Here is a 17,391-nt window from a genome sequence, read left to right as displayed (position 1 = left end):
AGCACAGTTGCATTGCTATAGGGGCTCCGTTCCTTCCCTATTGCCCATAACTGAGGGTCAATCAAAGGAGACTAGGAGAGGAGAACATCAAGGGACATGTAGTCCCAAACATTGGTAGCCCCATTTTCCACAGGGAGGAGGCCACAGCTCGATCAAGAGAGAGATTGAGAGACTGCAGCCTAGAACAAAATCTGAGGGAGAGAGAGTGCTACAGGACAAAGAATGAGGAGTGTGCCGGGCGGAAGCCAGAGAGACCAGGATACAGACATGCTACACTACTGACCAGAGTCACCCCCGGGGGACCCAGAGTGATCGATCATCCAGCCGGAGGGATCACTGCTGTGGTTTCTCTGGGTCTGGTAAGAGGGCCTGTTATCATTAGTCATTATCCATTATTTATCCTAGGGACTGTACTACATCTGCAGTCTCTGACCATGATAATGTGATAATGATATTGTCGAAAAGGGGTGGTGCATGGGTGACCCTAAAATGATACCCCCCCCCTGAAAAAAGTTCTGCAGACACCTATGTCTAGGAGGGGACTTGGCTATAAAATAAAAAATATAGTTAAAAAGTCAAACCTGGATCAGAGGTATTTCTAGCTGTCAAAGGTAACGTGAGCTGACGTGTGGTGGCTGCTCTTATTTCACCTTAGAGCGGTATACAGCCATCTGATTGTTGAGGCCATTAGTCTCCAAACTGCGGCCCATGGGCCAGATGTGGCCTTTTGATTGCCTTTATCCGGCCCTTGGGGCATATTCCTCCCATTGATATGAGACCCTATTCTGCCAACTGACACCAACAATGCTGCACCATTTCTCCCACTGACACCAATAATGGGACACTATCCCTCCCAATGATACCAACAATGGGGTACTATAACTCCCACTGATGCCTAATGTGAAAATGTTTACTCTCATTGATGCCAGGAAAATTTCCACTTCTGCTGGCCACAGTCCGGCTGCCCAAAAGTCTGGAGACCCCTGGTCTAGGCTGCCAATACTTTGGGCTTAAGAGCCCTTTCACACCGAGGGCGTTTTGCAGGCGCTATAGCATTAGAAATAGCATTATAGCATATAGCATTAGAAATAGTGCCTTCAATCTGCCCTCAAACTGCTGCACCATTGTCTCCAGTGTGAAAGCCTGAGGGCTTTCACACCGGAGCGGTGCGCTGGCAGGGCACCAGGAAAAGTCTTGCCTACAGCTTCTTTGGAGCGGTGAAGGAGCTGTGTGTTTACCGCTTCTCCACCGCTGCTCCCCATTGAAATCAATGGGGCAGCGCTGCAATACCGCCGGCAAAACGCCATTATTGCGGCATATTGTGGGTGGTTTTAACCCCTTCTCGGCCGCTAGCGGGGGTAAAAGCGCCCCGCTAGTGGCGGAAATGCACTGCAAATCCAACGGTAAAACACCGCTAAAAATAGCGCGTTTTACTGCCAACGCTATGGGCGCGGCAGTGTGAAAGTGGTCTAAAAAAGCAAGTAATGCTGCTAAATTAAACTTTTGCTTCAAAGGTCAGCCTGTAGGGAGGTGTTTGTGACTTTTTTTTTTCACTATAAAGGCACAGAAAGGACCCCTCCTCTCACAGAATGTATGCCAGAGTTTCTCTGCTGTGCCACTTGTCGGAGCAAATTGGTTCTGCAAACTCTCTAAAAAATACTATATATGAAAAACCATGTAATTTCAGTTTTCCAAGTTTTGCAAACAAGGGGCAGGGATCTAGCATCAAGTGACTCTGAAAGATGAAGATCCTCCCATGTTACTAAATAGGAGACCCATGCACACTGTGGTTTTCTTAATACTATTTCATTTTACATTGAATTCTAGTTCTACTTATTAAAGGTATTATAATAAACTGTTTGGCAGTGCTGTGAAATGGTAATCTGCATCTGTGGTGCCTTACCTCATAACTTAGGCAACCCTTGAATGAGATGAACCCCTTGTCCTTCTCTACGGTGAACTCCACATTCGGGTCGGCGGGCGTCTGAGACAGTATAAAATAGCTAACCTTTGAGTTGGGGCTGTTTTCATCATCCTTGTCATAAGCCAGCAATGTGAAGACTGTAGTACCTAAAACAGACACATCCCTTTGTTATTAAGGGAAACATACCAGTCCTCGGGCCCCAAAACCAGCAGACACACAAGGCCATCAGTGTCACTAATGACTATTCATTCTGCTGCCTTTTTTTGCCTAGCTGTGAAATTCCACAGCCATGCTCGGTATGAGAAAAAAAGATTAATATTAAAATGGCCACTGGATATTTTCTGAACATAAATATATTCTATATGCAGATGAAAGAATGAATATTTAGCCCCCTAGTTGTACTTTTTAAACACCAGATTTTCTTCAAGACTTGATGAATTTAAAAAGAATCTGAAAAGAGTTTGTTTGGTAAATAGTTACTTTATACATGTTGTTTAAGTGGGTACAGCAATTCTGCTTTTACTTTTGGGTTCTTTATCTTCATATTGCAGTTAATACTGTCAGATCGTAGTGGTTAATTATTTCTTCAACCTACTATTATGGTAACTAGAATTTTTGGCTATTCCAGAGTTTTACAGATAACTAGAGACAAATTGCCAAAGGAACTAGAAGTCAATGTATGTGTTTTTATTGCTCTTTGCTTTCTTTAATTGCTTGGTCGTTGTATTGTAAATAAGAGTGGCAACCTATGATTATTATTTTTATGTTTTTGTTGGCTCCTAGAATTTCTTACAAGGTTATAGAAACAGAAATAGAACAATCCATACACTTTAAGCCCTTGTACACACGGTCGGAGAATCTGTCGGAATGAGTCTTATCGGACTGTGTTGTCGGATAACCCGACTGTGTGTGGTATGCATCGGACTGATTCCGTCGGAATATCCGTCGGACCCAATTTTCCAACATGTTGGAAATATTTCCCTACCAACTGGGCCGATCGGACATACTCCGATCATGTGTAGAGAATTTTGATCGGACCAAGTGCCACACATGCTCAGATCAAATTCCTACATCAAAGCTATTGGCTACTAGCCTGAATGTAGTCCCATCGTAACGAAATTACGTCATCGCGTTCTGAAAGATCGGATTTTTCGTCAACTTTGTCCGACCATGTGTATGCAACAGTTTCGGACGATCCGACGAGCAAAATCTGACGGATTTGGTTGTGGAGATCTCCGACCGTGTGTACAGGGGCTAACTTGAACAATGCTCATTCTGTTATTGACAATAGTTTTGCCTAAAATTGTCAATGGGAAAATACATTTTACAGCTTTTGGAATTGGTCACTTGCTATCATGTTCTAAATCATAATATCTATCTGTTCTATTGCTTCTACCTAGTGGTATGGCTGAAAACCCCAAGACAATCTCTGGATCTTGAGTCCTTACTGTCAAACTTGCCAGATCCTAAGATCGCCAATAAAAAGAGTGCCAAGCTTTACGGCACCCCTTTACCCAACTCTTCCCCCCACCCCCCCTTCTCAGGACAGTTATTACACATAAAAAAATCTAGAGTGCCAGAGATGTGTAGGGAAATTATTCAATTTATGGACAGGTGCTTCCCCATGCACACCCTTGTTTGGTCATGTATCATGATCATCAATTTACATAATCAAACACACAAATAGTTATACAATGCATCTGGAAAGTATTCACAGCGCTTAACTTTTTCATTTTTACAAAAAGGATTAAATTAATGAAAATTCTACAAAATATTCCATATTGACAACAAGAAGTTTGTTTGAAATCTGCAAATGTATTAAACTTAAAAAGCTAAAAAAAAAAAAATTCCCATGTACATGTAGTGCTTACCCCCGAAGGAGCAGCTGAAATGTTCCTGGGCTTACCGATTACCTACTCCAGCTCGTACACGTTGTCCTTGTCTAGGGGTTCCCAGGGTTGATAACCCAGTAATTGTAGAGACCGACACTTGAATTCCTTGTTAGAATTTTTATTTTGCATAAAATGGTCAAACAAACTCAGTCTCTGAGTTGGGAATAGAGGGTATCGGGGTAGAGTTTAGCTTGGGTGCTTGGAACTGCTGACTTCAATAAAAGTCTCTCTCTATCTACACAATCCAGGGAACAGTCACTCGCAACTGGACTCTTTAACTGTTGGATAAATCCTTAGGTTCTGGGTTTAGCAGCCAACAGGTAATTCTAGCATTCAAAGTCTCTCACACAGACTTGGTTGAAAACTTGGAAACTTAGTTGCAACTGAAAGGGTAGAAGTAGGAACTTTTCTTACTGTACCAGAATCTTTCAGCCGGTCCAGCGATACCATAAGAATTGTGGATTCAATCAATGTCCATGGCAGCTCAGCTTCCAGGCTCTTACTGAGCAGCCAGCCTTGTGCATGGCTCTCACTGAAGAGTCCTCCCCTGGTCGCATGTAGAGTTGCTGGGCCTCTCCAAAACCTGAGATGGCACCGGAACAGCTTAGAATCCTCCTTCCAGTTACTGCGCCTCGACTAACCAGTTTCGAGGCTCGGAAATGGATGGATCTGCACCCCAGGCCATGAGGGCCCCCGGGGGCTGGTCAGGAGGACCAGGACCACGGAGTCGCCAATAACCACTGGACCAGAACGCCGAACCACGTGACTTTGGCACCTTAAGTACCCCTTCCCGGATTATGCAGTGAGACAAACTCCCACTGATTGGTTCCGAGACAGAGATTGGTACCCAATGCGTCCAACCAGACTGCGTTATAAAGCCTCCCACAGGTGTACAACCCCACATATGCCCAGGCAGAACTCCTATACAGCCCAACCAAACTGATGCCAAAGTACAATTGAGCACAATTGGTCCCAAAACTCATTACAGTTTTTGGCAAACTAAATTTAACAAATAGCGGGTATTTGTTAGGAATACCGGCACTACATACATAAGTAGTTGTTTCTACAACTTGATTGATGTCCACCTGTGGTAAATTCAGTTGATTGGACCTGATTTGGAAAGACACATATCTGTCTATATAAGATCCCACAGTTAACATTAAATGTCAGAGCACAAACCAAGCCATGAAGTCCAAGGAATTGTCTGTAGACCTCAAAGATAGGATTGTATTGAGGCACAGATCTAGTGAAGGGTACAGAAACATTTCTGCAGCATTAAAGGTCTCAATGAGCACAGTGGCCTCCATCATCTGTAAATGGGAAAAAGTTTGGAACCACCAGGACTCTTCCTAGGGAGGACCGCTCGGCCAAACTGAGCAATCAGGGGAGGGCCTTAGTCAGGGAGGTGACCAAGAACCCGATGGTCACTCTAACAAAGCCCCAGTGTTTCTCTGTGGAGAGAGGAGAACCTTCCAGAAGGACAACCATCTCTGCAGCACTCCACCAATCAGGTCTGTATGGTAGAGTGGCCAGACGCAAAGGCAAATGACAGCCTGCCTGCAAATTGCCAAAAGCCAACTGAAGGACTCTAAGGCCATGAGAAACAATCTTTGGTCCGATGAAACAATGAGTGAGCTCTTTGGCCTGAATGGGAAGCATCATTTCTCAAGGAAACCAGACACCGCTCATCACCTGGCCAAAACCATCTCTACAGTGAAGCATGGTGGTGGCAGCTTCATGCAGTGGAGATGTTTTTCAGGGGCAGAACCTGGGTGACTAGTCGGGATCAAGGGAAAAATGAATGCACCAATGTACAGAGAAATCCTTGATGAAAACCTGCTCCAGAGTGTTCTGAACCTCAGACTGGGGCGAAGGTTCATCTTCCAACAGGACAATGACGCTAAGCACACAGCCAAGATAACAAAGGAGTGGCTACTGAACAACTCTGTGAATGTCTTTGAGTGGCCCACTACAGCCCAGACTTGAACCCGATTGAACATCTCTGGAGAGATTTGAAAATTGGCTTTGCACCGACACTCCCCATCCAACCTGATGGAGCTTGAGAGTTCCTGCAAACTGCCAAAAATAGATAAAGCAAGCTTGTAGCATCATTGAGGCTGTAATTGGTGCCAAAGGTGCTTTAAGAAAGTATTGAGTACAGTATTAACACTCATGTACATTGGATTTATTTTTATTTTTTTAATATAAATTTGCAAAGATTTCAAACAAACTAATTTCACATTGTCATTATGGGGTATTGTTTGTAGAATTTTGAAGATAATCATTAATTTAATCCATTTTAGAGTAAGGCTGTGACATAACAAATTGTGGAAAAAGTGAAGCGCTGTGAATACTTTCCGGATGCACTGTATGTCCTGGACATGCAACTTGATTGCTAGCTTTGCAGGTTCATCAGGCTATATGAATCCTGTATGCTGTTCAGTAAGTGCCTTTTCACATGTGTGTTCAAATACACATTGATTGGCACATTTTTGTGTATAAGTGTGTTATGTTGAGCAAACCATACAATTGAAATGGTCCCACAATGCATATCCACGGGCCAAAAAGTATCTTGGCCCTCTTAATTATTTTTAGCACGTTGCAAAGCAATCAGTGTGTTTTTGTTGCACGCGTTGCAGAGAGGTCTGTCAGCTGCTAGCGGGCTTCTAACAAGCTTCACATAGTGCTGAAGCTTACTACCTGCTCCATTTAAATTGACAGCACTCTCTTTAAAGTATAACTAAAAGGATGTTTTTTTTTTTTTTTGGTAAAATGGGGATGGATTACAATACCTATTAGGTTTTTATTGCGGTCTGTGTCTCAGAGAGATTCATCCTCTCTATTGGTCCTGTTTACCACCATCATTGAAAGCAGAGTAAAAAAAATCCCAAATTTTGGGTTGTTCCCGGAAAAATAATGGAGGGGAAACCTTCTAATGGGGACACTAGTTCTGGTGGGGGTTCCCTTTGCAGGGACTTATTCTCACTTCCTGTTTTGGCTATGGGACAGGAAGTGAAGGTAAATTTCCCCAATGGAACACAGATGGTCAAAAAAAAAATTGGCAGGGGTTATAATCCTCCCTTACTCTGTCTAAAATGGGGGGGGGGGGACCACCTAAAGTTCTACTTTAAGATATGTATTCAACAGTCCTTTTACTGGCGCTATACCACCTCCTAGGCTGCATTTTGAATTGTGAAATAGAAAGTAAAACAAGCACATCAGCTGACCTGTTTTTAGAAGATGTGATTTGTGTTGTACTTTCATGTTATCCTATTTTCTACTAAACTCCATTTTGTCTACTAGAAATGTCTAGTAGGAAAATATAAACCGATTGACCAGCCATCGGCATTATACTGCGGCAGGTCAGCTTGTTCCCGCAAATCACTTTAGCTGTATGTCAGCCCTTTAAAACCGCTATAGCAGGCACGCACACGCTGCACAGCTGGGGACTAGATGCACGTGGCCAGTGGCCGTAGTGTCCTCTGGCCACCTGCAATTGTGGGAAAGAGAGCCAGAACGGGGAACTGTCAATTTGTAAACAGACAGATCCCCATTCTGACGGCTAAGTAGAGAAAGATCTGCTGTTACTAGTAATCAGGGACATCAATCTCTCTCTACTCCCAGTCAGTTCAGTTAGAAACACCTCCCTAGGGAACACTTGACCCCTTGATCGTCCCCTAGTGTTAACCCCTTCCCTGCCAGTGTCATTTATACAGTAATCAGTGCATTTTTACAGCACTGATCGCTGTATAAATGTCACTGGTCCCCAAAAAGTGTCAAAAGTGTCTGATCTGTACGCCGCAATCTCGCAGTCGTGCTAAAAATCGCTGATCATCGCCATTACTAGCAAAAAAAAATAATAATAAAAATGCCATAAATCTATAAACCCCATTTTGTAGACGCTATAACTTTTGCGCAAAAAAAACAATCAATATGTAGAACAATGCATATTGGCCTAAACTGAAGACCTTTTTTATTTTTTGGGGGATATTTATTATAGCAAAAGGTAAAAAAAATATTGTTTTTCTTCTTCTTTTATTTTATTTTTAATTTTTTTTTGTTTATAGCTAAAAAATAAACCGTAGAGGTGATCAAATGCCTACAAAAGAAAGCTCTATTTGTAGGGAAAAAAACAATGCTGTACCCAATTATCAGTTAAATTGACGCAGTGCCATATCGCAAAAAATGGCCTGGTCATTAAGGGGGAAAATCTTCCAGTCAATAAATAAATATGCCTCATGCAGTTGAAAAATGGGGGTTTCCTTCTAATATTTAGACTAGGTGTTTACTCATTGCTCTTTTTCCAAGAGCAAATAAGCTGATGTATAGTCCTGACAGGCACAGTTTATTACCATTACATCAGATAGCAATTTGTGCCTAGCTGTGCAATTAGCAGCAAGCCGAGGAGAGCAAATGAGCTGACCTGACAGCAGCGAGCAGATGGCACATCGGGTCTTCTATCCATACTGTACCTTGCACAGCGCTTTCATTAACGGAGACATAAAAAGTCTTGTTTTTGAACTCTGGGGCATTATCATTGATGTCCAAGATCTTCAGATGAATGCCGAGTCTTGTACCCACTTCCCTGGAAGTTTTGTTGATGGCGTTGAACTTCCACTGCATGTAAACAAAAAAAGAAAAAGTTGCTGAGAACTTTGGCAGGCAGCACAGTTTTAAGCAAGCTTGTCAAAGGCAGTAGCAGTGCTGAGGTATAACGTAGCAGCTGTCGAGAACAGAGACTACACCAGATGGAAAGTTGCGAGCAATTATCTGTTAGAAAGACGATCGTTTTTAATTGGGGCGTTAAAACTTAAATCCGCGCGATATTTTCTTCATACGAAGCAAAAAAAAAAAGTACAGTCGGTGCTTAGCGTGGCAGAAAACAGAAACGCTGGTACTAACTCCTGTGCACAGGTTTATAAAAACTATTCTCCACCTGTGGTTTTATCCAACCTCTTCCTGAATCTTTTGATAACAAGATAAAGGTTCCACGTTTTTGTTTTCAAGATTCGTGTTTTCGTGCTGTCTTTCTCCATAGCATAAACAAGCACGCTCTGCCAACTGGAGCGTGTGTATTTATAGACCCATCAGTTGAGAGGTAATACAGGTGGATGTTGGATCAGTTGTGTCTGCAGGTACAACTGCCTGACTTTCTGCACTGTGCTACAGCGTTCAAAGTGATTCTTACTTTCGTAGCAATGGGAGAAAGGATCTAGTTAAAGCTAGGCATGTCCAAAGTCTGGCCCGCGGGCCAATCGCAGCCCACGTTCCGGTTTTGAATGGCCCGTCTGGTTATTTGGACATATATACCTTTCATGGCCCCCCAACAATCTCCCAGCATCGGGGCCACAAAAGATATATAAATGCTGGCTGCCTTGGAGGGGACAGGGAGGTGGCGGGTTGAGTGCCGTACATACAGGAGAATTTCCTGTTTACACGGCAGGCTCTGTAATAGAAAGTCAGTCTCCTGCGCTGCCATTGGACGACTGTACATCAAAGGAGGCGGGACTTTGTATTAAAGAGGTCGCCAAGAAAACAGGAGTTTTTCCTGTAAATAATCTTTTTGGCGCTTGTCTCCACCCCTTTCCCTGTACCCTCCAAGGCTGCAGATGGATGGGCATTAATCGGGCTGAACTCCTGGCAATGGTGGGTGCTGCACTCCTGGCAATGGTGGGTGCTGCACTCCTGGCAATGGTGGGTGCTGCACTCCTGGCAATGGTGGGTGCTGCACTCCTGGCAATGGTGGGTGCTGCACTCCTGGCAATAGGGGGGTCCTGCATTCATGGCTATGGGGGGTCCTGCATTCATGGCTATGGGGGGTCCTGCATTCATGGCTATGGGGGGTCCTGCATTCATGGCTATGGGGGTCCTGCATTCATGGCTATGGGGGTCCTGCATTCATGGCTATGGGGGTCCTGCATTCATGGCTATGGGGGGTCCTGCATTCATGGCTATGGGGGGTCCTGCATTCATGGCTATGGGGGGTCCTGCATTCATGGCTATGGGGGGTCCTGCATTCATGGCTATGGGGGGTGCTGCACTCATGGCAATGGAGGGTGCTGCACTCATAGCAATGGAGGGTGCTGCACTCATGTCAATAGAGGGTGCTGCACTCATGTCAATGGAGGGTGCTGCACTCATGTCAATGGGGGGGTGCTGCACTCATGTCAATGGGGGGGTGCTGCATTCATGTCAATGGGGGGGGTGCTGCACTCATGTCAATGGGGGGGGTGCTGCACTCATGTCAATGGGAGGTGTTGCACTCATGTCAATGAGGGTGCTGCATTCATAGCAATGAGGGTGCCGCATTCATAGCAATGGGGGGGGTGCTGCATTCATAGCAATGGGGGGGGGTGCTGCATTCATAGCAATGGGGGGTGCTGCACTCATAGGAATGGGGGTGTTGCATTCATGGCAATGGGGGTGCTGTATTCATGGCATTTGTGAGGCTGAAGGTGTTCACCGGCCCTTATTTTGCTTCACAGTTCTTTATTTAAAATTTAAATTTTCTACCTGAAACTTCCCTCTTAAAGTGAAGGTGCGTGTTATACACCAATAAATATCCAAATAACACGCGCAATCTTTTATTGGTTCAAAGAATGTTAGGCATAATGTTTGGCCCTCATGCATGTTCACTAAATCAAATCTGACCCTCTTTGAAAGAAGTTTGGACATCCCTGGGTTTAAGCAATCTTTTGGAATTTATGCTCCTTCTGCCTATCCTGGGTTAAGATCTATATTCTTATATTTATTTTTTTGTGGCTGCTCTGGTCTGGTCACATGATCCTACAGCTCGGGTCTCCTGTGTCAGTAAGCATCGGCTGTAGGGAATGGGCAGGAGCGCCAACAACGGCTGAGCCATGGGAGTCTATGGGTGATGGCACAACTCCTGGAATTCCCAGGCATTGCTGAGCGCTTCATGACGTAGGAGCTGGAGCTGCAGGATCACATAACTGGACCGGAATAAAAGAAAAGTAAGTATAGAGGTTTTTTTTTTTTATACAGGGTAGGCAGTATAGGTGGCAGGAGAGGGGAAGGAACATTTTTAGTGTTGGGAGATCATAAACAGAAAGTGAAATTCAAGCCCATCACCGAATAAGTTAACTCTTGTGTACAGAGTACATGCTGTAGTCTTACAGCTTATTTCTTCTTTTATGTATAAACTCGCCCACCCATAATTACAGTTGTATCACCAGGACAGGACGTGAGCGAAAATCTCTGATGGGGACGTAACACTTTTTTTTTACGTAGAGAGGGGAAAGTTTGAAACCCCTGTTACTACTGTCTCCGATACAAGAATTGGACCTCGTGAACGTTAGAAGCTGATTGGTTCCTATGCACAGCTGCACCAGATTTTGTGTGCACCAGTTTGTAAATAACTCGTTATGGCCGGGTTCACACTGCTCCAACACAAAAGTCGCGCGACTGACTTCCGACCTGACTTTGCCCTGCGACTTTGGTCCAGCATCGATCCAACTTTAATGAACAGAATCCAACTTGGGACAAGCGCGGCTTGGGTCTGGTATGGATTTCCACAACAAATTTACAAAAAAAAATGCCCCCCCCCCCAAATTCATACCAACCCCTTATCTGAGCATGCAGCCTGGCAGGCTAGAAAGGGGTGGAGACGAGCTATACTCCTTCTGAACTATACCAGGCCACATGCCCTCAACATGGGGGGGGGCTTTGTGCCCCCCACCACCCCAAAGAACCATGTTGATGGTGACAAGGGTCTCTTCCCCAAAACCCTGGTCTGTGGTTTTTAGGGTCCATGTGCAGGGGGCTTATCAGAATCTGGAAGCCCCAGATCCCACCCCCCATTACATAGTACCCCTAACCCATTCACCTAAAAAAAAACAACAAAAAAAACGTGTAGTATAACAATTAAAAAAAATTAGGCAGTTTTTGACAAGTATTTACTGAAAATTTAATATTGTCCCCCGATGTAGATCATCAATCACAATGTCATCCTCCGCTGACCCGATAAAGAAAAAAAAATAAAGAAAAAGCTCCTCCCCCAACAAATTCTCCTGACATTCTGGCAGTAGATCCAACATCAATCACGAAGTCTTCCTTTGCTGGACTAAAAAAAAGATACATTCCTCCTTCGACGAATGCTCCCGCCATTCTGTCAGCTCCCATGTCTGACATTTCTTATATAGCTATGGGACATGGCCATGCAGTGACATAACTTGGAGCCCGCCCCTTGTGATGTCACAGACCCATCATCACTGCATGGCCACGCCCCATAGCTATATAAGAACTGTCAGACACGGGAGCCGCCAGAAAGGCGGAAGCATTTGTCGAGGGATGAATTTTTTTTTCTTTTTTTTTATTCCGGCAGAGGAAGACCTCGTGATTGATGTTGGATCTACATCAGAGGACACTAATAATTTTTAATAAAGGACTTGTTAAAAACTGCCTCATGTTTTTTGTTACACTACTCTGTTTTTTTTTGTTTGTTTTTTTGGGTGAATGGTTAGGGTTGTGAGGAAGAGACCCTTCTCCCCATCAACAAGGTGCTTCTAGGGTTGGGGGGCCCTGCCGCAAAGCACTTCCCCCAGCCATGTTGAGGGCATGTGGCCTAGTATGGTTCGGGGAGCTCGCTTGTCATTGTCCCTTTCCTGGCCTGCCAGGCTGCATGCTCAGATAAGGGTCTGTTATGGATTTGGGGGGGGGGGGGCATGCTGGGTTTTTTTTTTTCCCCAATACATTTTGCAATGCTAACATTGCCTCTGAGCACAATTTGCATGTCACAGGTTGGATCAGGTAAGTTGCTAATCCGACTTGGATGCGACTTTCATTCAATTTTATGGGCTGAAATCAGACCCAAGTACAAGTTGGACAAGTTAAAACAGCTCTCAAAGGGAATCATTGATTTTTGCATGCCATTCGACTCTTGCTCTCAGTTGAAAGCGCAGGTCGCACCAGTGTGAACCGGCCATGTGTACATGAGGCCTGCTTAAAGGGAAACCCTTCACTATGAAATCCAAAAAAAAAAAAAAAAAAAAACTATTATAACATTCTTTTCCCCACCTTATAAAAACAAATGACTTACCTGAAACAGAGGGGTTTTTTCATAGTCAATTTTCTGATGAACGTAAATTGATCCAGTGTCTTCGTTGATGTGGAAAAGTCCTTTGGGATCCTCGTCTACTCCTTTCCCCTGCAGCTTGTACTGCAGCTGAAATTCTTCCTCCAACTTCACCTGCCAGATACCAGTCACAAGATTTAAGCAAAGGCAGACGTAAAATACTTTAATTAATCTGCACTTGCCAAGCTTGCCTACAAGGCATATGCACCTCTCCAGTACAGCCTGGGGGCAGCATGGCCCATTAACCAAAATCCAAGTCAAGCAAGATTATATTCATAATGTCATTACTCGATGTACTACTATGTATTTTTTTTCTTCTCTATAATAGATTTGAGACAAAGGTGTAACATTTATTCGCCAGATATCCTACTACTATTTTTAAGTTCGATTAACCTTTTGGTTAAATATTAAATCGGTTTTTCAGCTTTTTTTAGAGACCTTTCACACTTGTGCATAGTGGCAATGCATTGATTAAAGTGCATTAACACAGTACACCTCTGTGTGATGCCATTCATTGTGAATGGCACCCCAATGCTTTGTACAGTGGCACAGAATGCACCCATCACAAAGCATGTACGGTTTAAAAAAAACCTGCATGACCCTTAACCAACTCGGCACAGTACAACATTGTGGTACGTTAGAATTGATAATTAATGAGCTTCCTTAAGGCAACGCACGTAATGCGTACCAAAACACCTGTTAACTTAGCATGTGTATCAACATACTGAAAAAAAACACCCAAATCTGACTCTTCCCTTAGAATTTATCCCCGCAGTTCTTTTTAAATACGAATTCATATCACCCAGAATTTTTTTTTGATTTTTAGGTGTACTACGTAGGTGGGTATGAGCAACATACTATAAATAACAGTGTTCTTTATTGCACTACAAGCAACATCCGCGTATTTTTGACCCAGCCCCTTCATGTCAAAATGCAGAAATATATAAATAATAATTTTGCCTGTACAATAAAAAACATAATATGGTATACTTGCCAAAATGCAAGGGGTACTCTTTCATTCCCATCAAAAAAGACATTAAAGAAAACTCTAACGTTTTTTTCCTTAAAAATAACAAATATGTTCTACTTACCTCCTCTGTGCAGGTGGTTTTGCACAGAGCAGCCCGGATCCTCTTCTTCTCGGGTCCCTCTTCGGTGCTCTTGGCCCCTCCCTCCTGTCGAGTGCCCCCACAGCTAGCAGCTTGCTATAGTGGCACTCGAGCCGAGCCGCAGCTCCCTGTGTCCATTCAGACATGGAGTATTGGCCCGCCCCCTTTCTCTCCTCATTGGCTCACTGAGTAGGACAGCAGTGAGAGCCAATGGCGCCACGCTGCCGTCTCAGCCAATGAGGAGCAGCCATCCATCGCTGGAAAGTAAGTATGAGGGAGGCTGTTGCACACAGAAGGTTTTTTATCCTAATGCATAGAATGCATTAAGATAAGAAAAAACTTCTGACTTTACAATCACTTTAACCACTTCAGCCCTGGAAGGATTTACCCACATCCTGACCAGGCCATTTTTTGCGATATGACACTGTGTCACTTTAACTGACAATTGGACGCAGCCGCGACCTGGGAGTCTGGGCAGCGGGCACGTGACATCACCACGGGGCTCCCTCCTCCTCTCCCTGTCACCAGGCCAGTAGGAGAGAGGATTGGGGCCTTGCGCATGCCCAGTAGGGTTCCCGGTGTGAAGCCTTAAGGCTACACTGACTGGTACCCTTACCCGCAATGGTGGCAGCAGCACCTGACAGCTGATGGAAACATCAGCTACGGTGCCGACATTTCGGGACTCCAGGACAGGTAAGTGTCCTATTGTTAAAAGCCAGAAGCTCCAGTATGTGTAGCTGCTGGCTTTTAATTTATTTTTTTTATTTTTTTTGGGGGGGGGGGGGGGACACTGCTTTAAAATGTGCAATGACTTCTATTGGCACTGGCAGAGAAAGGGTTAACATCAGGGACGATCCAGGGGTTAAATGTGCTCCCTCAGTGTGTTTACGAACTGTATGGGGGATGGGCTGCCTGGGACAACAGACAGATCCCTCTTCCTGCATGGCAGAAAGACAGAATCTGTGTGTCATCCCCTGACAGAGCAGAGATCTGCCTTGTTTACTATGGCAGATCCCTGTTCAGTCACTGCGGGGAACAATCGTGGGCGGCCGGCGAACATCGAGTTCTGTTAGACCCACTGATTGGCTTCCCCCGCTGGCCAATCGGTGTGCGTGCACGTCCACAGATCGCCATGTATGAGCCAGACCTACACCTACGCCGACTTGCACAGCTGAGCCAACCTATACTGCGGCAGCTGGTAGGCACGTGGTCAAATACCCACTGCCTGTGCTGAAGGTCTCAACGGTAGTGAATTGAGCCCAAACCACAGGCCATATTTGCTTTACACCAGCTCACAGAATAGCTTATTACTAACATAGCCAATGAGCTTTCAGTGACATGCCTGTAAACTGGTCATCCAGCAAATGTCTGCAGTTTTGTTTCATCTGTAAGAACATTCTTTCTTTTTGTATATATTTTTATATTGCAGAACAGGTATGTGTATATGTATGTGTGTACTTTTTTTATTGTCTTTTTTGCAGCTACTGACAAATTTCGTACATTGTTAGCATAACTGGAATTTGTCAACTGTAAAAATAATTAGTGAGCGAAGTTTGCACACACACAAAAGCAGCAATCAGAATTTTAAATGCATAAAGATAAGAGTGGAATTAGCTTCAAACTTAAGAGATATGTAACAAGGTAGTAACATTTTTGCATGTTTCGTTCTTTCTTTCTTTCTTTTAGATTTAGGATCAAGTGAAACCGCCTGAAAGGTGATTTACAACAAGCAGCAGGCGTTCTCTACAAAGCTGTAGGCTGTTTTGAGGTGTGTCAGCACAGAATATGAATATCCATCATACCATCTGTTAACTGTAAGTATAGGTTTGTTGAGTACCAGTAATCTGTACCCAAGGATCATGGCACATGGCTGTAATCAGGTGTTAGTGTGCACATGACAGTATTTGTGTCTAACTTCCAGGGGCATTTAGCTACAAAGTATGTATGTCATTTTATAACATTGCTTGTTAATGTCCCATCCCTAATTAACTTGACCCATTCATAGTGTGGGAATCTACAGCAGTGCATGTTCAGAACAAGTTTACTATCGAAAAATCCCATAAACCCCCTATCGATGCCAAAGGCTCTTTGTATGCATTCTTTCGTTTTAAGATGCTAACTCTTGTCAGAAATATTTCTATTTTTCACAGATTATGAGGGGTGGCCGGATGTGATGCATTACATGTTGGAACTTAGAGTACGCAAACCCTAGAAATAAACGTTTCCTTTGCTTTAAGTTGCTCTCATAATCCCAGTCAGTGGCATATCAACGGGGAAGGGGAGGGGGGGTCCGCCCCAGGTACCACACATTGAAGGGTGTCGGGTAGGCCCCAAATGGTCATAGGGCACCCCAGGCACTTGCCCGGTGGGCCGGGGTTTGCCGGGCTACAACAGGCTCCTGGTTTAGTATCTGCAGGTGAAGCAGCAGTCACCCTTAAAAAATATGGCAGGATGTCAACTTTGGAACTGCAGGCTGGGCTTGGGCAGGCATGTCGGGCAGGACTCGGAGTTGAACAGGCTTAACAAAGACTTGGACAGGGTGTGGGGTGCGCGGTGACATTACAGAGCTCCATGACTCTGGAGTCACAGCGTGGGCTGCTCTACCACTGGACTAACTGGCCTTCCTACATCCTGTATCCTGTACTGGGTAAGCCACGAATGATACACCAGAGTGTTCAGTAGCTTTACCCTGGGCTCTGTCGTACTGATCTTGAAAACCAACATCTGTGACACGGACTGGGTTGGGGCCAGGAAAATAACACATGTATATGTACACAAAAAAACTTCTAAATCACAATTGATCTACATGTGTTCTCTTCCCTTTTGAGTTGAAACCTAATAATCCAGCATAAGATTAGAGTGATCTTTTGTGAGAGGCAGCCTGGAACGGTAATCTCTTCACAGTCTCTGACAACTTCCTGTATCATGTCTGCAGTCTCTGACCATCTCTTTTATCATGTCTGCAGTCTCTGACCATCTCTTTTATCATGTCTGCAGTCTCTGACCATCTCTTGTATCATGTCTGCAGTCTCTGACCATTTCTTGTATCATATCTGCAGTCTCTGACCATCTCTTGTATCATATCTGCAGTCTCTGACCATCCCTTGTATCATATCTGCAGTCTCTGACCATCTCTGCCAGGTATAGGATCTGGCAGGTGCCAAATGCTCTAGGTATGCCCCTGCTCCCATTTGGTGTAATTACTATGTAATTGAAAGCATTTTATTATATCTGTTTGAGAAGTGCAAAAAAAATACCTGTTGCCAGACATTTAGTAAAATCTGAACTACCTGCAGTAAGCTGCCAACACAATGCTTCTGCCAAGGATGTCAGAAACCATGAAATCGGACCGAGACAGAAGTACAGTTAAAT

At 44.2% G+C, this 17,391-nt stretch overlaps 1 protein-coding gene and 1 long non-coding RNA gene across 2 annotated transcripts in view; one reads left to right on the top strand and one right to left on the bottom strand.

Annotated features, from left to right (window-relative positions):
• Positions 1-17,391, top strand: part of LOC143936005 (uncharacterized) — a 356,680-nt gene that overhangs the window by 114,501 nt on the left and 224,788 nt on the right. Inside the window, exon 2 of the long non-coding RNA XR_013263600.1 lies at positions 15,706-15,833. This is a non-coding gene — a long non-coding RNA (uncharacterized LOC143936005). The remainder of the gene's footprint in view (positions 1-15,705; positions 15,834-17,391) is intronic.
• The window catches only part of LOC143936003 (cadherin-like protein 26), a 157,555-nt gene that overhangs the window by 60,046 nt on the left and 80,118 nt on the right, over positions 1-17,391 (bottom strand). Inside the window, exons 4-6 of the mRNA XM_077460265.1 lie at positions 12,875-13,024; positions 8,289-8,433; positions 1,904-2,070 (exon numbers count right to left, since the gene is read on the bottom strand). Coding sequence (XP_077316391.1) covers positions 1,904-2,070; positions 8,289-8,433; positions 12,875-13,024 — 462 coding nt within the window. The remainder of the gene's footprint in view (positions 1-1,903; positions 2,071-8,288; positions 8,434-12,874; positions 13,025-17,391) is intronic.

The sequence above is a fragment of the Lithobates pipiens genome, unplaced genomic scaffold (assembly GCF_037356315.1).
Source record: "Lithobates pipiens isolate NorthernLeopardFrog02 unplaced genomic scaffold, aLitPip1_a1.2 Scaffold_28, whole genome shotgun sequence".
Taxonomy (NCBI): domain Eukaryota; kingdom Metazoa; phylum Chordata; class Amphibia; order Anura; family Ranidae; genus Lithobates; species Lithobates pipiens.
Note: the sequence above shows the minus strand (reverse complement) of the source record. Positions and strands in the feature narration are given on the sequence as shown.